This window comes from Calliphora vicina, chromosome 1 (assembly GCF_958450345.1).
Source record: "Calliphora vicina chromosome 1, idCalVici1.1, whole genome shotgun sequence".
Taxonomy (NCBI): domain Eukaryota; kingdom Metazoa; phylum Arthropoda; class Insecta; order Diptera; family Calliphoridae; genus Calliphora; species Calliphora vicina.
The window spans coordinates 151,590,365-151,610,513 of record NC_088780.1 but is presented as its reverse complement, the minus strand read 5'-3'; the positions used below and the strand labels follow the sequence as shown (position 1 = coordinate 151,610,513).

The 20,149-nt window shown below is 32.3% G+C and overlaps 2 protein-coding genes across 2 annotated transcripts in view; one reads left to right on the top strand and one right to left on the bottom strand.

Moving 5' to 3' along the window:
* The window catches only part of Usp12-46 (Ubiquitin-specific protease 12/46), a 102,297-nt gene that overhangs the window by 20,541 nt on the left and 61,607 nt on the right, over positions 1–20,149 (bottom strand). Inside the window, exon 2 of the mRNA XM_065516178.1 lies at positions 8,121–8,453. The gene's annotated coding sequence lies outside the window, so the exon portion shown is untranslated. The remainder of the gene's footprint in view (positions 1–8,120; positions 8,454–20,149) is intronic.
* Nepl15 (Neprilysin-like 15) lies at positions 11,836–19,271 on the top strand. Its single transcript, XM_065503400.1, has 2 exons — positions 11,836–13,966; positions 17,125–19,271. The coding sequence occupies exons 1-2, from the start codon at positions 11,936–11,938 to the stop codon at positions 19,261–19,263; spliced, it is 4,170 nt and encodes a 1,389-aa protein (XP_065359472.1). The 5' UTR covers positions 11,836–11,935; the 3' UTR covers positions 19,264–19,271.

The window sequence follows — 20,149 nt, the reverse complement described above, 5'->3', positions numbered from 1 at the left end:
GCACGAAAAAGCTATTTTTTGGAAACAAATTTTAACAAAATTTATTTGGCGGACTCTTAGCTATATTATTGCCATATAAAGTTAAGCCGTAGCACAAAGTCTGAATTAGCTGTTAACCAAAACCTGATGACACCTTTTTTAGAGGCCCCACTGATTTTCAGAAACTTTGGGGGCCCATAAAAAAAAATCGGTCACCAAAATGGGCAAACTGAGTATAGGGTTTTACTACACTTTGGTAGTAGAGTCGAATCTATACTGTCATGATCGTGTGTTTTTTTCACTGTTGCACTGTGTTATTGATCGAATAATTTTTTATTCGAAATTGAAAAATTTCTATCTTTTATTCAAATAATGTTTATTTACATGACAACATATAATTATAATTAATAGTTAGCAGAAGATTTAAATAAAATATGTATAATAGTTAGTTAAAAAATAGTTAATTGATGGCAAAATAAAATTGTAGCCATTTATGACTGTCTGAAACAGCGATCGGTAGGAGATAATAAGTTTTTATAACAAGACACACCCATTTTACACAAAGTATTAACCTGTGGTTGACACCACAACCCGGCGGGAAAATACAGAGAATTGTTTTAAACCCACTTGTCTTGTGACTTATCAATTAAATTGGCAAATTGTGGTAAATAGGAGACAATTTAACTATACATTTAAAAAAATTTAATATTTAGTTCAACTGTGTGACCCTCTCTTGGGCCATTTTCCGGAGACAACCCTAAAAGTACCGGTCCCATAACTAGTTAGCAAGTTGTCTTGTCTCACACATATGGGTTAATTAAATAAAAATGTAATTTCATTAAAAATTTCAAAAATGTGTAATTTTTCATACGAAATCATTAACATTCAGACTACACCATTTCCAATTGTACTACATTGTAAAAATTTTCTGATTATATTTCGAAAAATTCCGTATTTAATTACATTTAAGAAATTTATAACTTATTTCAGAATTTTCTATTTGTAGTTCTGAATTTTCCAAATGTATTTCAGAAATTTCTTATAGAGAAATACGCATGAAAACAGAGCTTCGAATTAATTATGTAATTCACTGAAATCTTAATTTAGAATTAATAATTTCAACAAATCATTTTATAAAATCATTCCCAACATAAAAAATTCGTAAGCTGCATTCAAAGGTATTTGTATACACTTCACTATGTCCGTCTGTATGTTGAAATCAACTTTCCGTAGCCCCCAAATAACTTACAAACATGATTGGAACATCAATATATACAGTCCAATTATGCATAAAAAATTCCCCGGGAGTTTGTTCCCTGGGAGTTTTTTCCTGTTGAATTTGAATAGGAAAACTGAGAAAAGGGAAAAAAGGGAAAAAACTCCTGGGGAGTTTTTATTCATAATTGGGTTGATCGTGAATTCTTCCGACTCGGTTGCTATTTAAAATCGACAAAATCGACCCACAAATGGCTGAGATATAAGGAAAAATACCGGGACAACCTCGATTTTTGGCCTATTTTTTATCTATATCTGGATGACTAAGTAATTAATATAGACAATATGGATATCTAATGATAGATATTTCAAAGTCCATTGCAACGATGTATATAAGACTATATATGTACACACAGCGCCAGAAGTGAGTATACACCAGTGTTTTTTTTGATTTTTTAAGATCATACAAATCATTATATTCCGACTTAAATCTTTTTTTTTGGAGAACCGAATATATTATTAAACTCAATCTCCAACAAACCGAAACTTTTAAATTTGAATCGATGGATAGATCTTAGGATTTTCATTATCTTAAAAAAAATCAAATAATTTTTGTTGTTTACTCACTTTTGAGGCTCACTGTATGTATAGTAAGTTGGGTCAAAATCGGGAAAAATATTTTTTAACCCGAATTTTTTTTTTTTATAAAAAATTTTTTTGTCATAAATTGTTTTTCATAATAAATTTAAAAAAAAATTTGGGAAAAAAATTTAAAAAAAACAATTTCGAAAAAAAATTTGGATTTTTTTTTTAATTTTCTAAAACAATTTTGTAATTCTTTTTTTTTAATTTTGTATTTTAAAGTATAATTTGGTGAAGGGTATATAAGATTCAATTCTTTAATGGAATGATTAAGAGAAACATTTTAATTGATTTTGAAAATTGATTATTTCGAACCTTTGAATACAAATGCAAACATCTGTGATATATAATTAAAAATTTATGAAATACAATTGGAAATGTTGTAGAAATTCAAGTTTTATATGAAAAATTAGTTGTTTTCATCTTTAAATCCATAGATATATCAGTGAACGTCTAAGAATTTCTTAATGAAGAACAATTACTAAACGCGCATATAAAAAGGTTAAACAATGTTTTTTGCAAATTAGTAACTGCTGGACAATTAATGATAAAACTTTGAAGATGAAAACCAGTGTAATTATTAAATGTAAAATAATTTTATTAAGGAAATATTAAAATATAAACTTTTTTTTATAAAATTTAGCTATTTTTGGCCTTTCTATTATTAGCCGTTGTAAGCTACACTCTTGGTGATACCAAACTTCTACGCGAGGTCAAGTAAGTATTTTAATTAAAATTTTTGTAGAGTGACATTTTCTTTTCAAGTGAGAATTAGTTGTTACAGTATTTGGTTTAGAAAGCTAAAACTTCCTGAGAACTCTTAAATTTGCAATGCGATCCGATAAAGAATATATATTGTGAATCGTTATAGATAGCGAATTCCGTATATCCTTTTGTCCGTCTGTCCGTCTGTCCGTTGAAATCAACTTACTGTAGCACCTAAATAACATACATGATTCATACATCAATATATCGCCTACAGTTCCGGTTCAGTTGCTATTTTAAATCGAGAAAATCTGTCCACAAATGACTGAAATATAAGCAAAAAAAAAACACACGACTTCCTGGATTTTTGATGTAATGGTGTTTCGGCAATGCCTTGAGAATTATCATGACTCCAAATGCAGCAATTCTGTTTACTTAGCCAAATGAAATTGTGGGTCAATAGCGCTAGACGTGGCTACCACATGCCCGAAATCATATTTAGACAGTAATGCCATCAAAATACACAGTGCAACACGAAAAAAAAATAACCATACACGGACCCCACTACGTCATATAAGACCAAAAAAAAAGACCCAAAGTCATGCACTTTTTTTATGGGCCCCCAAAGATTTGGCGCCACGGTGTCATTTTTGCAAAAAAGTGATAATTTTCTCAGGCTCATATCTTGCAAACCGTTCGGAATTTTGATTTAATCTCTGAAGCAAAGTTGTGGCCCTTGTCATAAAGAACAAAAATTGTGAACATGTAAAATCAAAAAAACTTCATTTTCAAGATAAAAAACCGCCAAAAAAAAAATTAAAAACCGAGACCCCAAATCTTTGGGGCCCCATAAAAAAAGAGCATGACTTTGGGCAAAACTGGGAGACACTGGTCTTTTTTTTGGTGTTTTATCATGTAGTTGTGTCCGTATGTGGTTATATTTCCATGACTCAAAAAATTACACATAGTGTTATCTAATTAATAAAGCCAATAAGCCTGTACTATTTTAATTTAAAATTCTCCGCCTCTATAAACCTTTTATCTAAATATAATTTTTGTTTTTTTTACATTTTTTTTAATACTAAAATCTACTTTCAGCATTGAAGATTTTTACTACAAACTCCAAGAAACTATCTCTTTGAAAAATGATGACGAATTAGTTATAGCGGGTACACTTACACAAGATATATATCCCGGACTTAGGGGTAATCAATATCATATTGAAACGATTTATGTGGCCGATAATGATGGTTATCGGGTAATATATAAATTACATAGTAATCTGGTAATTAATTCAGCATCTGCTTCAACTTTAAAAACTCTCGCGGGTTAGGGATGAATAAAAAAATATTTTAAACATTTGTGTAATATATTCAAATATATACTTATATGTTAATAAAGTTGTATTATATATTAAACTAGATGATCGTATTTAAATATGAATTATTTTTAAGTTCTATTTAAATACGAAAATGAGTTTCTCAGTGCTTTTTTAAATGATACTTAAATGGCCAATGTTGGCCATTTAAATTCTATTTAAGTTTCATAAAGTACCATATGTTTTTGACAGCTGACTTTTGTTGTTTGGTTTTTTTTTCACTCTATTGTAGTGAAAAAAACCAAACAACAGCGTCTTGCAAAAACTACAATTCCGATGCGGGGCAATTGGAGCTTCTTTAATGCATTTTCCTACCAATAATTTTATTGTTTAATAAACTTTTATTTCTTATTAGGCAAAATGTATAAATTTTTGTTTTGGTTGAACAGCTGTTTTAAGCAAAACTATCGATAAATTTTTGATATTAGTAATGCTACCATACTTTTATCTTATTTAAATAAGAAAAATTATATAGCACTGAAAAACTCAAACTATATTTAAATACCACTTAAATTTAAGTAAAAATTAACTAAATACGTATTTAAATACGAAGTCAAAAACTGGGCATTAGATCGTCAAGTTTCTCCACCCCTACCTGTTCTTATTTATTTGCAAATAAAATATTTAAATTTGTACTGCATACTTTAGGGATTTTTTTATTACAGTTGACTGGACTCAAAATAGCCGGTTTTAGCCGTAAGTTTTCGGAGCAATGATAAATTAAGGACCGATCGCCATGAAATTGAGTGATTTATGTCTGTCTACATGAACTTATTTCTGTTGAATTATTTGTGGATAACAAAATATTTAAACGATTTATGCTCATTAAAGTGATTTTCGGAAGTTGGACTTATATCGGAGCTATGACTAATTATGGACCGATCCGTATATATAATGCAACCGATCTTTAGTTGCATTGCCAGAGTGAAGTTCGGTTGTCATCCATAATGGACCCATAATTTAGAGCGAAATTTGTGTAGATGCCTATATAAATTAAACATTTATGGTCAATAAAGTCCTATGTGAAAAATAATGGTCTGATTTCAGCAAGATTCAATAGGCTTGGGCCGAAAAATTTGGATGTGCCAAATTTGATAGAAATATCTTCAACATTGGGACACTTACTTTGTACACATGGGCAGTCAGCCAGCCAGACGCATACACAGATATCGTTTAATCAACCCAGAAAGTGATTCTGAGTCGATCGGTATTCTATACAAACATTAGCACAAACTCATAATACGCTCACCACTATGGAGTTGTAGGGTATACTATAATTTGATTAAAACCACAAAGTTGTGTAAGATTTCCATAACATAGAGATTAGCAATATTCCGACTAGATATTCAAGTTTTGTTTGAGCTTTAGTTTTTTTTCTCTTCTTCAAAGTCATAGAAATCTCAACTCAATGAACGCCAAAGAACTTAATAAAAAAATAAATAAATTGCAACAACCTTTTAAGAAATATTAGTAAATTACATAGTAACTGTTAGGCAATAGAAGATTAAACAACGAATATGAAAACCTGGGTAATACAATAAATTATAAATTAAAATTAAAATCTAAACTTTTTCATATAATTTAGCTATTTTTGGCATTTATATTAGCCTTTCTAAGCTACGCCCAAGCTGATACCAAAATCTTACATAAGATCAAGTAAGTATTTTAACAAAACGTTAGTAACTGTTTATTCTAATAACCTATTATAAATTATAAAAACCACTTTCAGCATATTGGGTGATAATTCCAATCGCCAAGAAACATTCTCTTTGAAAAATGAAAACACTGCCGAAGAGGAATTGATTATAGAAGGCATACATACCCTGCAAATATATCCCAAAGATAATTTGAATTTTGTTTATCGCATAGAAACTATTTATGTGGCCGATAAGGATGGTTATAGGGTAAAATATAAATTAATGCGTGAACCCACACGAATTGTTTTAAAATTGAGTCCTTCAACTTTGAAAACTGCAACGGGTTAAGTTGGAATAAAAAGTGTAAAATTTATATTTTTAAATATTTGTGTAATACATATGTATGTAAATAAAGTTGTCTATCAAATTGATTGTAAAAATTAACAAAAACTAATGATTAATTTTTATATCTCCATCATCAAGGTTCTAAAAATTACCAGGAATGACCCGTTTTTCTAGCATATATTTAGGATAGTATTTGAGAATAAGTTCTATGTCGTAAGCTGAAAACTTAGCTGACACCCGGCTATGTGTATATCGATGGCTTAATATAAAAAAGGCCTAACTCGATTTTTTGTTACTTTATAGGAGAAATAAAAAAAAAACTTAATAAAATCCATCAAATTTTAGACACAAAAAAAGTTTAAATGCAATTTTTAATGAATGTTACGAATTAGTTACGCCTTTTTTATATTAAGCCATCGATATACACCTCGAGTATCCTCGTCGAGCACTACAAAAAACCTCGTCGTAGCTATCAATTATCTCATATAGCTTAGAAGAAATTCGCCTTTGAAAATTAACATTTTCAACATTTTTACCCACCTTACCACCTCAGCTGATAAAAGCGGGTTGAAGTAATTCGCGATTTTCTCCATTTGTCCTTTATTCAACTAACAACAAATAAATGTGTCAAATAAAAAAAGAATTGTTTAAAAATAATGACTGAGTCCAAAGTTTTTATATTTATTTGATTTTTCGATTTCTCACCAGTTTTTGGGAAAAAGTATATTTTTGATTTTTGAATAAAATGTATTTTTTGTCATATTTTTCAAAAAAGTATTCCATGAATTTTTTTAATTGTCAAAAGCTATATACATTTTTGAAAAATAGATAAAATCCCCTATCCATTATGTATAACATAATGTTTATGTTTTTTACGAGGCAAATTAATTAGGGAAAACTTAACATCTTCAAAGTCAATTCTTGTAGCTTTGTCAGGGAAGTTTTTGCTTCTAAGGAAGTAGTCTGCTATCAATGGCTGTCAAACACAAACTGAATGACGCAGCTTGTTGAAATTTTGACAGGAGTCAACTGACAGATGCCTGTTGCCAGGAGCAGTGTTGCCCTTTCAGTTGAGAGCCGGGAAATCCAAAAGGTCGCGGACTTATTGACCCACAGTAGATATAATCGAATCATTCATCAAATCAGCCATCAAATAATAACGAATCGATTTCATCTGTGTAACTTTAAAATTGTAACTTTAAAAAGAAAACTTATAAAGACAATCTGGAAATGTTCCCGGAATACTAGCGAAAATTTACCCGATTGGAAACCCTACTGTTGATATATTAATGGAATTCAAAACTTAAAGTCTTAGGTAAAGCTTTAAGGAAAAATATATTGTGCATTGAATTTTGTAAAAACATAGAAAGAATTTCGAAAAGGCAGTTGCTTAAATATCTGACCACGTTAAGTTGTCCACCTCCTTTTAAAACATGTTTAAACATGATATTTATGTTTGGAGCACAAATCACGAGGGACAAATTTGTATTACATTAAATTAACAATGAGCAACAATAAAGCAACATGGTTTATCAAATATTTATAAAAAATAAAGTAAAAGATAAATGGATGCGTCTTGGAAGTGCTGTTGCTGTTGTGCTAAACAAGGATAATGAAAATGTGCCTTTCAGTCAAATTTTATTGTGTACAAAAAAGACTGGGAAAGACCCAATGAAAACAATATTATTTAAGGACGGTATGTAACAGTATTAATGTCCAACTCGTAAGTAGTAAAAATGTATAGAATGAAAAAACAAATTATTTAGCTGTACAGTGCGTCCTAGCTTTGTGCAACCCTCAATTCCATACATACTACTTTTGGAAATATACATTAAAAAAATGAATGACTTGGATATCAATTGTATTATATTAGTTACACAAAGCGAGGTAACACTGTATAGGTCTAATGAAAACATGTTGGTAGATACAAACATACTCGTACATAATAAAATTATGGCGGAAAATTAAAATGATGGCTAAAATATAATGTACCAAAATGTACTTAAATACGAGAACACAAAAAAATTCGTTATTTTAATGTCAGAAACGTGAAATGCCAAGACATTAGTAAAATATAAAGTAATTACTGTAATGGTCAAAAGAATTGCAACGTTTTCCTTCTTTTTTTTAAAGAAAATATTTAAATCTGTTCAGCAATTTTCTTAAATAATCTTAAAATACATAATAACAAATACTAAAAAAAAACAAATTCAACTTACCGTGTTCAAAATAATTCCTTTTTATCCGTAAATCAAAATAAAAAATTTTATTTTTTCACTTCAAAAGAAAACAACTCCAAAATTTGTAGACGTCAAAACTAATGAATTTCTATAATTTCTTTTTTTCATTTCATTTGCATGAAGGTGTTACGAAAATTCTATTTTTTTTCTGCTCAAAATGATGACAATACGTTGAACGTAAATTTTTGTTTCAAAAATTCATCAAAAGAAAAAATTAAAGAATATTTTGAAAATATTTTTTTGCTTATAGAAATCTTAGTTTATGGTTTCTTATTATTCGTTTACAAATTGGTTGAGGAAAATTGTATTTGCCTGAAAAGATACAAGAGTGGAAGGAGAGACGTTAAAAAACAAAATTAATTACAGTGTAATGTGTGGAGAGATTAAGTGTGTATATAGTAAATTGTGTGTAAATAATGGAAACCTTGAAATAAAATTAGAAATTTTATTTAAGAAAAACTAGGTTAAAACCTGTAAATTATTTACATATTAATAAGTATGTTTTTAGTGATGTCTTAATAAATTATGACAAGAATATAGATGATTTAAGGAAATGTTTTAGTCATATAAAATACTAGTCAAATAATGAATTAAGAAAAACTTTGTAAAATTATAATTGACAAATCGAAGTAAAATATCAAACGTCCATTAAATTTTATCTTGAAATACCGAAAAATATCACGAACTTAACGCCATCTACATTTTGAATAAGTATTTTGTACTGTTCTAAATCCTACAGAAGAAAACTTTAAAAACTAAAGCATAGAGAAACATGGAGCGGAAACTAGAAAAAAACTTAAACAAAAAAATTACTCAAAATAATCACACATACGAGTGTTGTTTTTGTTTTCACATATTTTTTTCTACTAATACATTCTTACCACATAGGTTTCTGATAACTGAGTTAGGTCTTTGACAGGAGAGTTTCCGCTCTATGTCTATTCTCTATGAACTGAAGTCAGTTCACTAGTTAACATTTTGAAGAAGAAATTCGTTTCCAAATCAAATTTTAGGTTAGATCGTTCTTGTGATTTAACGCCGCTGGAATTCTTTCTTTAGTGTCTAAACTATTTGAAAAGAGCCGAAGTCTGCCGATGTGCAGACTTCCATAATTCTACTTTATATTGCTATCAATAAAACTGAATTTGTAAAAACGGAAGATAAATATCGTCCAGCTCAGAATGAAGATCATGAATTGGAGTCATTAATCCATGAAGATTGTTGTCTAACTCAACAAAAGCTTGCAAAATCATTGGTAACTATTAAATCAGCAATTTCAAAATGTTTACAAGCAACTGGATTCTAATGAACGACGATTTTGTATATCTGAAATGCTACTTGAACGTTATAAAAGAAATCATTTTTGCTCCGAATTATTACTTGCGATGAAAAATGGAATGGAACGATTGGCGGAAGCAAAAGGGTCCTACCTATTATGATCAGACGAAATCTGGCCGGACCATCACCTCAACCGAACGCAACTGATTCGTTTGAAGCGAGCATTGACCGAAAAACGCCCAGACATGAAACCGCAATAATCCATCATGACAACAGTCGGCAACATTTTGCAATACCTGTTAAAAAGTATTAAGAAAGAAGTGGTTGGGAAGTTTTACCTGGATTCAGGCCCCCTCCCACTAGTATTTGTTTCGACCGATGCAGAACGCTCCCTCTGGGATACGCTTCCCCTTGGAATAGAGTATCCGATAGTGGCTTGACTCGTTCTTGGCCTCAAAAGATGAGCAGTTCTTTTGACTCGGAATCCAAATGTTGCCATAAAGATGGGAAATGTCGTAGCTTACAATGACCAATACTTTGAATAAATTTATATTGTACAAATGTTTCCAAATAAAAGCTAAACATTTGAAAAATCTTGCATTTTTAACCCCTTGTGGACCAAGGCTTTAAATCGTTGAAAATGTTAAATTTTTTTTATTAAATATTGAAAATAAGGACTATTTACAAAATTTTAACTTTGTGGAGGACCTGCAAGGATGCGAAAGGGACCTGCAAGGATCCGGAAGGGACGTGGTACCGTTACGTCAGCATCAGTCAAAAGATAAAAAAATTTTATTAATATATTCATTAGTTTTGTAAATTTTATAACATTTTCTATTAAAAGTCGATTTTATGGTATTTTACGAAACAGTATTTTATACCATTACAACATAAATGAACATCACAATGAGAACATGAAATAATTCACCGTTATTCTGGGTAAGCGAGTTTGCCAATATGCAAAAAAAAATATATTATTCCAAAGATGATAGTCAAAATATGTTTTGTTTTCATTTTGTAAGCTTATTATTATGGTACTTATAAGTACCGTCGGTCGACAAAGGGTTAAGTATACACCCAATTCCCGTTAAACTTATTTTCGGAAGTGGCACTTATATGGGAGCTGTGACTAATTATGAAGCGACCGTCATAAAATTTGATGCCATAATTTGTGTATATATTGTTACGAAATTGTACTTGAATTCAAATATAACGATTTTAACGGCTGATTTAAAGTTGCATAATGCTTTCAAATAGCAGTGCCCAAACTTTAACATATCTGTGGGCATTATTAACATTGAATAAAAGCTTTCAGTTGACCATTGATCGTAAGTTGGCAACGCTGTTTGCTGCGACCGTATATTCGAATTCGAATATTCAGTTAAAGAACATTGTAGAAAGTACACCACAGATAGCGTATGTATAGGTAAGATCTAGAATATTCGAGCTTTGACAGTTAAAGAGCAATCTAGAGTGCAGATGGCAGTGTTATAAATAGTGGCAGAGGTTGTAGTCGTTAGGGAGTTTATCAGAGACGCTTTTCGAAGAAAGATCAACTGAGTGCTGTGTTTTTCAAGTGAATTCGTGTACATTATCAAGTGTGTCTGTATTTCTGAGAATTTATAAACGTGTATAAAATAAAACATTGAGTGACTATTTAATTCTGTTGTTGTACATTTTAAATAAATAAAGAGTTGTTACAATTTGTAAACTACTAAACGGCTTTTATTTGCAATCAAAAGTATCCGGTTTATTTAAAGGAAATAAACAAACGTTTTGAAAAGGTTAAACCGTTATTCTTATTTCAGAGAATAAAATTTTTGAGATTGGTCATTATAAGGGAGCAATGCTAAATTATGGACCAATCGGTACTATTGTTTCGATTTCTATATAATTCAGATTTTTATTAGAGCTATACTATTTTCAAATATGGCAGTTGTATGGGGGCTAGGAGAAATATTGCACTGATTCTTACCAAATTCTTTGGGAAAATAAGAAAGCTTTTGTAAAATTTTGTCGAATTATCTTTGAAATTGCGAAAGTGATCCTGAGCAGATTGGTATACATTAAGGTGGGTGTTGTCAGGCCACTAAAAAGTAAATATTCAATTTATTTTTGGGAATTTTTGGGAACAAAAACCAGTTGTGCTACTTACTTCAGCAATGCTATTTTGTTTAAATATGTTTGTTATTAAACTGAACATGTATTTATTATTCATCATGTCCGTGTAAACATCTCTCGCAGCTTTTAATTGTTTAAATTAAATTAAATGAAATCATTTTGAGCATACAAATTAACCGAAACCAAAAAAACTAATATAAAATGTAAAGAACAATTGAATACTCTATACTCTACTACACACTATGTGATGATAAGTCGGTCGAGTAAAATATAGAATTGAAAAGTATAAATTAAAATTAGAATTTAGTCTTATTTTAAAACGGCAGCGATAAACATCGAAAACTGAAAACGGCGGAAAACAAAAATAAATAATACGATTATAAAAATAAAAAGAAATGATAACAATTTTCCAAATACTACTACTCTTAGGAGTATGTGGTATAATTTGTGAAGCCATACCAGTGACACAAAATTATACTCAAGATTTGTTGAGATTAGCCAAGTCTTCGGAAATTAAGGCCTATTTGAATGAGGAGAAGCCACCATGTGAAAATTTCTATAAATTTGCCTGTGGCAAATGGTCCAGACTGCATCCAGCTCCACCCAAAGGCAAGAGCAGTAATCTGGGTCAATTGAAAAATCTGTACTGGCGTAAATGTGCCGATATGTTGGCCAGTGATGGCAGAATCGATTCGGGTTTGGATATAAAACTGAAAAACTTTTATGAATCTTGTTTGGAAACGGCCAAAATCGATCGCATGGGTTTGGAGCACATAATGAATGAAGTTGATTTAAAGGGAGGCTGGCCGAAAGTGTTAAATGCCAAATGGTATGAGTCCGATTATGATTGGTTGAAGGTGGTGGCCAAGATGAGACGAAATTTGGGAGTGGACATAATGATTGGTCTTAAGGTGGTGCCCGACTTTAAGGAGAAGGATATGCATCGCATTATGGTGGGAGCTCCTGATTTGTATTTGTCTCAGCAGGCCTATTTATTAGAGGACGAAGACAATGAACGTTTGAGAACTGCCTACACCATGAGCATACAAATCCAATTACAGCGTTATTTCCCTGATATGTCCGAACAATGGTCTAATGAGGTGGCCCAACAAGTGGTTCAGGTGGAAAGACGTTTAGCCGCCGGTTTTGCTAGACCTGATTTGACGGTACAACAAAAATCTCGCCTAAGATATACGGCCGATTTAAAAGCAGCCTATGGCAGTTATGTGGATATTAATCGTTATTTAAATTTAATATTCAATTCTACCTTCTATGCCCAAGTTTACGAAAGTCCCATTGATTATTTCTCAAATTTAATGGATGTTATCAAGGAGACCCCGAAACTTACAATAGCCAATTATACAATGTGGAAGGTGTTGAATAAATTCGATTTGGAAAGAGCCCACTATGCCAAGAGTAGCAACTTTTGCGTCAACAAGGTCATGGAATATTTCCCCGAAGCTTTGGAGAATATGTTCGCTCGCAACTATCACACCATGCAAATGTCCAACGAGTTGCAGTCAGTTTGGTCTGATATTAAGAAAACTTTCCGTGAGGAATTACACTCTTCTCCCAAATTATCTTGGGTAGGCTCGGACACGAAACAGAAAATCGCCGAGAAATTAGATGCTATGGATTTTGAATTGTCCTCGGCAAATACAGCCTATGCTGAGCAAATGCAAAAGGTGTTGGTGAGAAAAACAAATTACTACCAAAATCTCATAAGCATTTGGCAATGGCAGAGCGCTCACAATTTGGCCAAACTCAATGAAAGACCTTCGGAGCCAGAGGAGAAAATCGATTTACCCCACTATTCCTATGAAAATAATAAAATATTAATTCCCATTACCTTCCTGCAATCACGTTTCCTATGGGATCCCTCCTATCCTCATGCTTTGCTGTACAGCACTATGGGTTATCTACTGGCCCAACAAATGTTCAAAGCCTTCGATTCTCAGGGACGTAAATACGATAAACATGGCAATCAAAATGCTTGGATGGACACCATAACCGAGTACAGTTTCGACGACAAGGCCAAGTGCTATGTGGAACAATACACCAATTATAAATTTCCCAATTGGGTGCGCAGAGATGAAAAGAAGCTGACCAACACCTATGTTTCGGACAATGCAGCTTTGAGTATTGCCTACAAAGCCTACACCCAATGGTGGGAGAATGTGGCCAACAATATATCAGCCGAACAAGAGTCCTTGCCGCTACTCGACAAATACTCCCGCACACAATTGTTTTTCATTGGTTTTGCTCAACTCTGGTGTGCCGACTATTCGCCCGATATTGAGGAGTTCGAAGAACTGCCCGAACGTTGGCGTGTTATTGGTGCTTTGGCCAATTTGAATGAATTTGCCCGGGTATATGAATGCGATTTGGGCAATAAAATGAATCCAGAACAAAAGTGTGTTTTGTATTAATCTCTAGTTATTATGTAAAGTAAATTCTTGTAAATTTTTGTAATACTCAATAAAAAATGTATTGAATTTCTTTAAACAAACAAAAAACTGTATTTAATTAAAAGTCTGTTCTACTTTAATTTAGTTGAAAACAACAAAAGCGAAAGCCTAGTTTTACAAATAGTGGAATTAGACGATAACCTTTGCTGACCGCTTGTGTATTTTTATAATTTCATTCAAAAATATTTAGTTAAAAAAAAAATACACATAATTATCAGTTTAGAATTAGTGCTGTTTATAAATAAGATCCGTTGGATGAGTAAGAAACGTGAGAGAGAGAAAACATTGTTGCCATGTAAAACAAGACAGTGCCACATCCGGCCAAACAATTCAGTTGTTCCATGACAAAGTTCCCGATGGTGTAATTTCTCGATGTCTCGCTCTTTAACACCGATTTATACAGAACATCTGAGAGATGAAATTCCCCGGTCCATTGGTCTACTTTCTCTGGAGCCATTTAAAGACTCGGTTTACGTAAAGAAACTACAAACAAGTGAAGCTCTGTAAGATGAAATTCGTCGCTGCATTGACAAGATAAGCGAAGCGTTTTCATAAAATGTGATTAAAAATTTTGTGAAAAGAGCGGACGTATGCCGACGTACTAGAGTAGGACATTTCCCCGACATCGAATTCCATTATTATTTCCCATATTTCTACTTTGCAATGGTATCAACAAAACTGAATTTGTCAAAAAAAAAAAAATAGTTTTTAAGAAAATTTAATTCCTAGCCCCAAATTAGCTCAACCTGTACTAAACAAGATCAATTGGACGACTCATTCTTGTGATTTAACGCCGCTGATCTATTTTCTCTGGGCCATTTGAAAGACCCGGTTTACGTAAAGAAACCGCAAACAACTGAAGCTCTGAAAGATGCAATTCAAAGCTGCGAATTTCTGTAAAATGTGATTCAGAAAAAAGTGCGTACTAAAATTCTTAAATATTTTCAACAATCATAGGTCTGCCGTCAAACTGATTCCAATGTTATTAAACAGAAACGGGAGAACTTGTCCGTTGATAGAAAACCTGATTCAGGTAGAAGGAATGGTCCACATGGTGTTTCTAAAGCCAAAAAAGCTGCTTTCCAAAACATAGGAAAACAGCCCGGTTAGCTCAGTGCTCGGAATATTTGGTACGAAAAGTTAAAGCTAATGCAGCTATAAAAACATACAAGGCTCTAAAAGTTCCTGAAAGCTAAAAATTTAGAGGCCAAAAACAGAAATTGAAGTTAAGTTTTATAAAATAATATTCCTGCTGCATAATGGATGACAAAACGTGCAGAGTTCTGGCAGAATTTTCGCAGCTTCCGGGTCAAAATGTTTATGTTCGAGGGAATGTTGAAGAAAAGTTTAGGACCCAAAAGCAGCCAAAATTTCCCAAAAAGTTCTTTGTATGGCAAGCAATATGCAGTTGCTGCAAAAACAGCCAAACATTTGTTAAAAGGGCTCTATAAATACCGAAATGTACATCAAGGAATATTTACAAAAGAAGATGCTTACATTCATAAGACTTCTTAATGTGTCACTTATTTTTGGCCTGATTTGGCATCTTGTCACTATGGCAAGCAAGGTCTTGAGTGGTACAAGAACAATAATGTGTTATTTTTACCAAGAGAGGCAAATCCTCCAAACTGTCTGGAGCTAAGGCCAGTGGAGAGATATTGGGCTCTTGCTAAAGAGAATTGAAAAGCACAAAAATGGTGTCCAAAAGTGTAGTAGATTTTAAACGGAAATGGACGGAAATGGTTCGAACAAAGTGAAAGAAAGCAATATTAAAACCATAATGGAAGGGTTTCCGAAAAAGGTTCAAAATTTCATCACTGTTGATTAAAAATAATTTTTTTTTTTGTAAATGGTAATAATAATTTCAATCAAATAAAAAAAATCAAAACTGTAAGTTTAGTGGTTTTATTTTTATTAACATATGTCTATGTTAAGAATTTTTCGATCTCAGTCCTTATTATTTAAAGAGTCCACTTTACAAATGACTCATTATTAAGGAAATGTTATGTTATGTTGGCATTGAGCCATCCACAATTAATAATTTAATTTATTTCAAGGTTGTCTGCCGATTCGAAACGATTTAAAGGTAACGGATATGTTCATATGCTAATTGCAGTTTCGGATTTTCAAATGATATTGAAAAGTTTGAATATTTTTTAGACGCTTGTAGTTGACCGCCCCGCCCCGGCTTCGGCCGGTAGCTATTTACTAATGTTAGTTCTTCAAGTTTCACCAACCCACATACACCAGCCTGTTCTTATTTATTTGCAAATAAAATATCTAAATTTGTACTGCATACTTTGGGGGGCTTTTTTTATTACAGTTGACTGGAATCAAAAAAAATAAATTCCGAGTTTTACCCGGAATTTTTTATTTTTTTTTTTTTCTTTGCAAACCATCTCCTGAAAATTTCGAATCGAATAAAAAAAATCAGCCAAATCGTTGCAGCCGTTCTCACGTGATGCCATTACATACATGGACCATTTCATTTTTATATATATAGATTAGATGAACACACTGACCGAAACAACTGAGCTACTTAACTCAGCAAGGCTATATTCTTTAAATATGTTTGTTATTAATGTACGTGTAAAAATTTCTCGCAACTTTTAATTGTTTAAATTAAATTTATTAAATCATTTTGAGCAATACACCAAAAGTAAATCCTTGTACTAGAATACATAGCTGTGGACTTTTAAAAGCTTTGTATAATTCTTTGAGACAAATAATTAAATTATTCAAGGACAAATAATAAAATAATTATTGATCAACAATTTTTATGCTCTCCTGAAAAATTTGAAAATTTCACTTAAGTTGTTTTGTCAAAAGTCCAGAGATATTTTGGTTTTCAAATAAAAAAAAATATATTTAGAAAAGAACCTAACACAAGGAAATTATAATTCCCCATTTACTGATTAACAATTCTTTTTTACTACAAACCCTTCTGGCAACTCTAGACATTTCCAATAAGAGATACTCTCAAATATTTAAGAGAATGTATACACAATCAATAAGTCAATTGAAAGACGTAAACAATAATAATATCTCTCTTTTTGTAACCAGCTTAATCTACATACAAAGCACCAGTTTAGTTCATAAGCTTTGATTGAATGAAGAAAATGCTTAGGAAAGCAATATTACTAAACCCCATCATAGTCATCCTGTTAATATGGCCGTATTCAAGGACTTTAGCACAAACTACCATATTTCCAATATTTAAACAAGATGAAGCCATACGTAATGCTAGAACCAGAGAAATACTTAATTACATGAAACTCTCCACAGATCCCTGTGTGGATTTCTATCAGTATGCCTGTGGAAATTGGCACAAATTCCATACGCCTGCCAACAAACAAGAAATTGAAACACCAAAATCTCTGCTGGATTCCAAAGTCAATAAGGATTTGCACAAACTATTGGATGAGAATGTAACCATAGACGATACTATGACGGCCAAGAAAGTGAAAACATTTTATAAATCTTGTTTGGAAGCCAAAAAGAATGAGTTGCAGCAACAGGTTTTCCTCAATGAATTTATCAAGAACAATGGAGGATTTCCAGCCATACCGGGCTCAAATTGGTTGATACATCATCACAACTATGATTGGCAGCATATAGTGGCGGGTTTGCGTTACAACTACGGCATGGATATTTTGATTGGCATGGAAATTGACATCAATTATCAGAGCATGCATGAGAATAGTATTTACTTAGGTGAGCCCTCTACAATTATACCCAAGCATTTGTGTAGTTATCGGGGCACTCAACGTATAGAGTTAACAGATGGGGAATATGTGCCCATAGAAACAGAGGTGTCAGACAATTTGCGCTTGTGGCTGTCGCTAAATAAGGAAGAAGCCTGGAAATTGGCTGCCGATATTTTGACATTTGAATATGATTTATGCACAGCCATGTATATTAATGAAGCTGAGGAGCAAGACTTCGTTGGCAGTGGTAGTCCCGAGGTGATGCATAAGAAATATGCTCGTAAAACTTTAATAGATTTTACACACCAGCTGCAGAATAAAATCGATTTGAATAGCATAGTAACGGAAAGTTTTGGTGTTCCGGTCTATAAGCCAGTCTTCATGAAAAGTCCCCAATATTTTGAACAACTTGTAAGAGTAATGGATGAGAATAATAGCACAACAGTGGCTAATTATATAATGTACAGAGCAATGTCTTACATTAGTCTGCCCATAAATGACACCCTTCCAACACGACCTTCCTATTGCCTGAAAATTGTCAAGAAATATTTTCCCAAAATCTTGGGCGACATGTATCATCGTAAATATGCCAATGTGGTGGATCAGGAGCAAGTAGACACCATATTTGAAAAGCTTAAAGATATGTTCGCTGCCAGCTTCCAGAAAGATTGGATAGAAAGTAGTACGGCAAGACTGGGTAAAAACAAGCTGGCTGAAATGAATTTATATTTTCCCACATACGATAAAACAGCTTTGAATTTGCAGTTTTCGCGCAGTGATTACTGGACTAATCTTAAGCTGATAATGGGTGAAGTAAGGGATCATGAGTTGAGTCGTGTATTTGCCACTGGTTTGCCCAGGCCAAAAGATGAGGTTGAGGCCTACGAAACTAGAATTGTTTACAGGCCTTATCACAAACGTATCGATATGGGTTGGGGCTTATTGCAAACTCCCTACTACCAGCCACAAATGCCCAATTCAATGCGTTTCGCTATTATGGGCCAAAAAGTAGCAGAAACTTTAGCCAGAGCTTTTGATGATTACGGTTGGACTACGGACATTACCGGTCACAATAATTGGGATCCCATTACAGCCGTAGAGTTCTACAAACGTGCCAATTGTCTACGTCAACAAGTTGGCAACTATTTAAACAATGATCCGGATAGTTTTCGCAATGCCACTAAAACAAGAGAACTTATAGCTAAAAGTGCTGCCCTAAATATTGCCTTCAATGCCTATCTAGACTGGTTGAACTATCAAAATCCCAACAATGATCATGGTGTTTTATCACGTGAAACCTTGCCTGAGCTCAACTTCACCAATACTCAATTATTTTTCATAGCATTTGCTCAAATGCACTGTGAGGCCAAGAAGAAACGATCGCAAAAGTCCAAAAGACCCTTGATTATTCTCAGCCCTTTGGATGAGCACACAATGACAAGGTACGAAGTCAATGGCCCATTGGGAAATTTTCAGGAATTTGCCCGTGAGTTTGGATGTGCAATTGGTTCGGAAATGAATGTAGCTGATAAGTGCATAATTTATTAATATGTTGACATGAGATTTTTTATAATTTTTTTCTTTAATAAAAACAAATAAATTATTAAGCAATGTTTTATTTTTGTATTTTCTATATTGATGACAAGGCCGTTTTTGAGTCTGAGTTATTTGATAAGAATTGAGCAAGATTGTTTATGAAGAGGAAATGAAAGAGTGCGAACGATGATGAATGAGAGTAACTAAATTTATAAGAACAATAAACAGAAATGTAACAATCAGGGATGGAAATTGAAATTTGTAATTATTTTCAAATACTGTTATACACAAAAGTTTCTATGAAATATTCGGTAAAAACCCGTTTTTGTAGAAACTGTTATACGCAGAGTTTTCTATTGAAAATACTGTTATTCTCACTGTTTTCTATAGAAGAAAACTGTTATACACAGTATTTTCCATTGAAAAAACTGTTATACACACTGTTTTCTGTAGTAAAACCTATATACACTGTTAGAAAAAACTGTTATACACGCTGTTTTCTATAGAGAAAACTGTTATACACAGGGTTTTCCATTGAAAAAACTGTTATACACACTGTTTTCTGTAGTAAAACCCATAATAAAAACGGTTATACACAAAACTTTCTATAGAATAAAATGGATATACACGAAATTTTCCATAGCTCAAACTGTTATACGCAAAATGTTCTTAGAAAAAACTGTTCTACACACTGTTTTATATAGAAAAAAAAACTTTTATACACTCAGTTTTCTATATAAAAAACAGTTTTCTATAGCAAACAGTAATACAGAACATTTTATACCGAAAATACTGTTATACACAAAATGTTCTGTAGAAAATACTGACTTTTTGAATTTCCTGACTCTGAACTGGAACAACACTGCTCCTGTCTGTTGACTGTAAAAATTTTAACAAG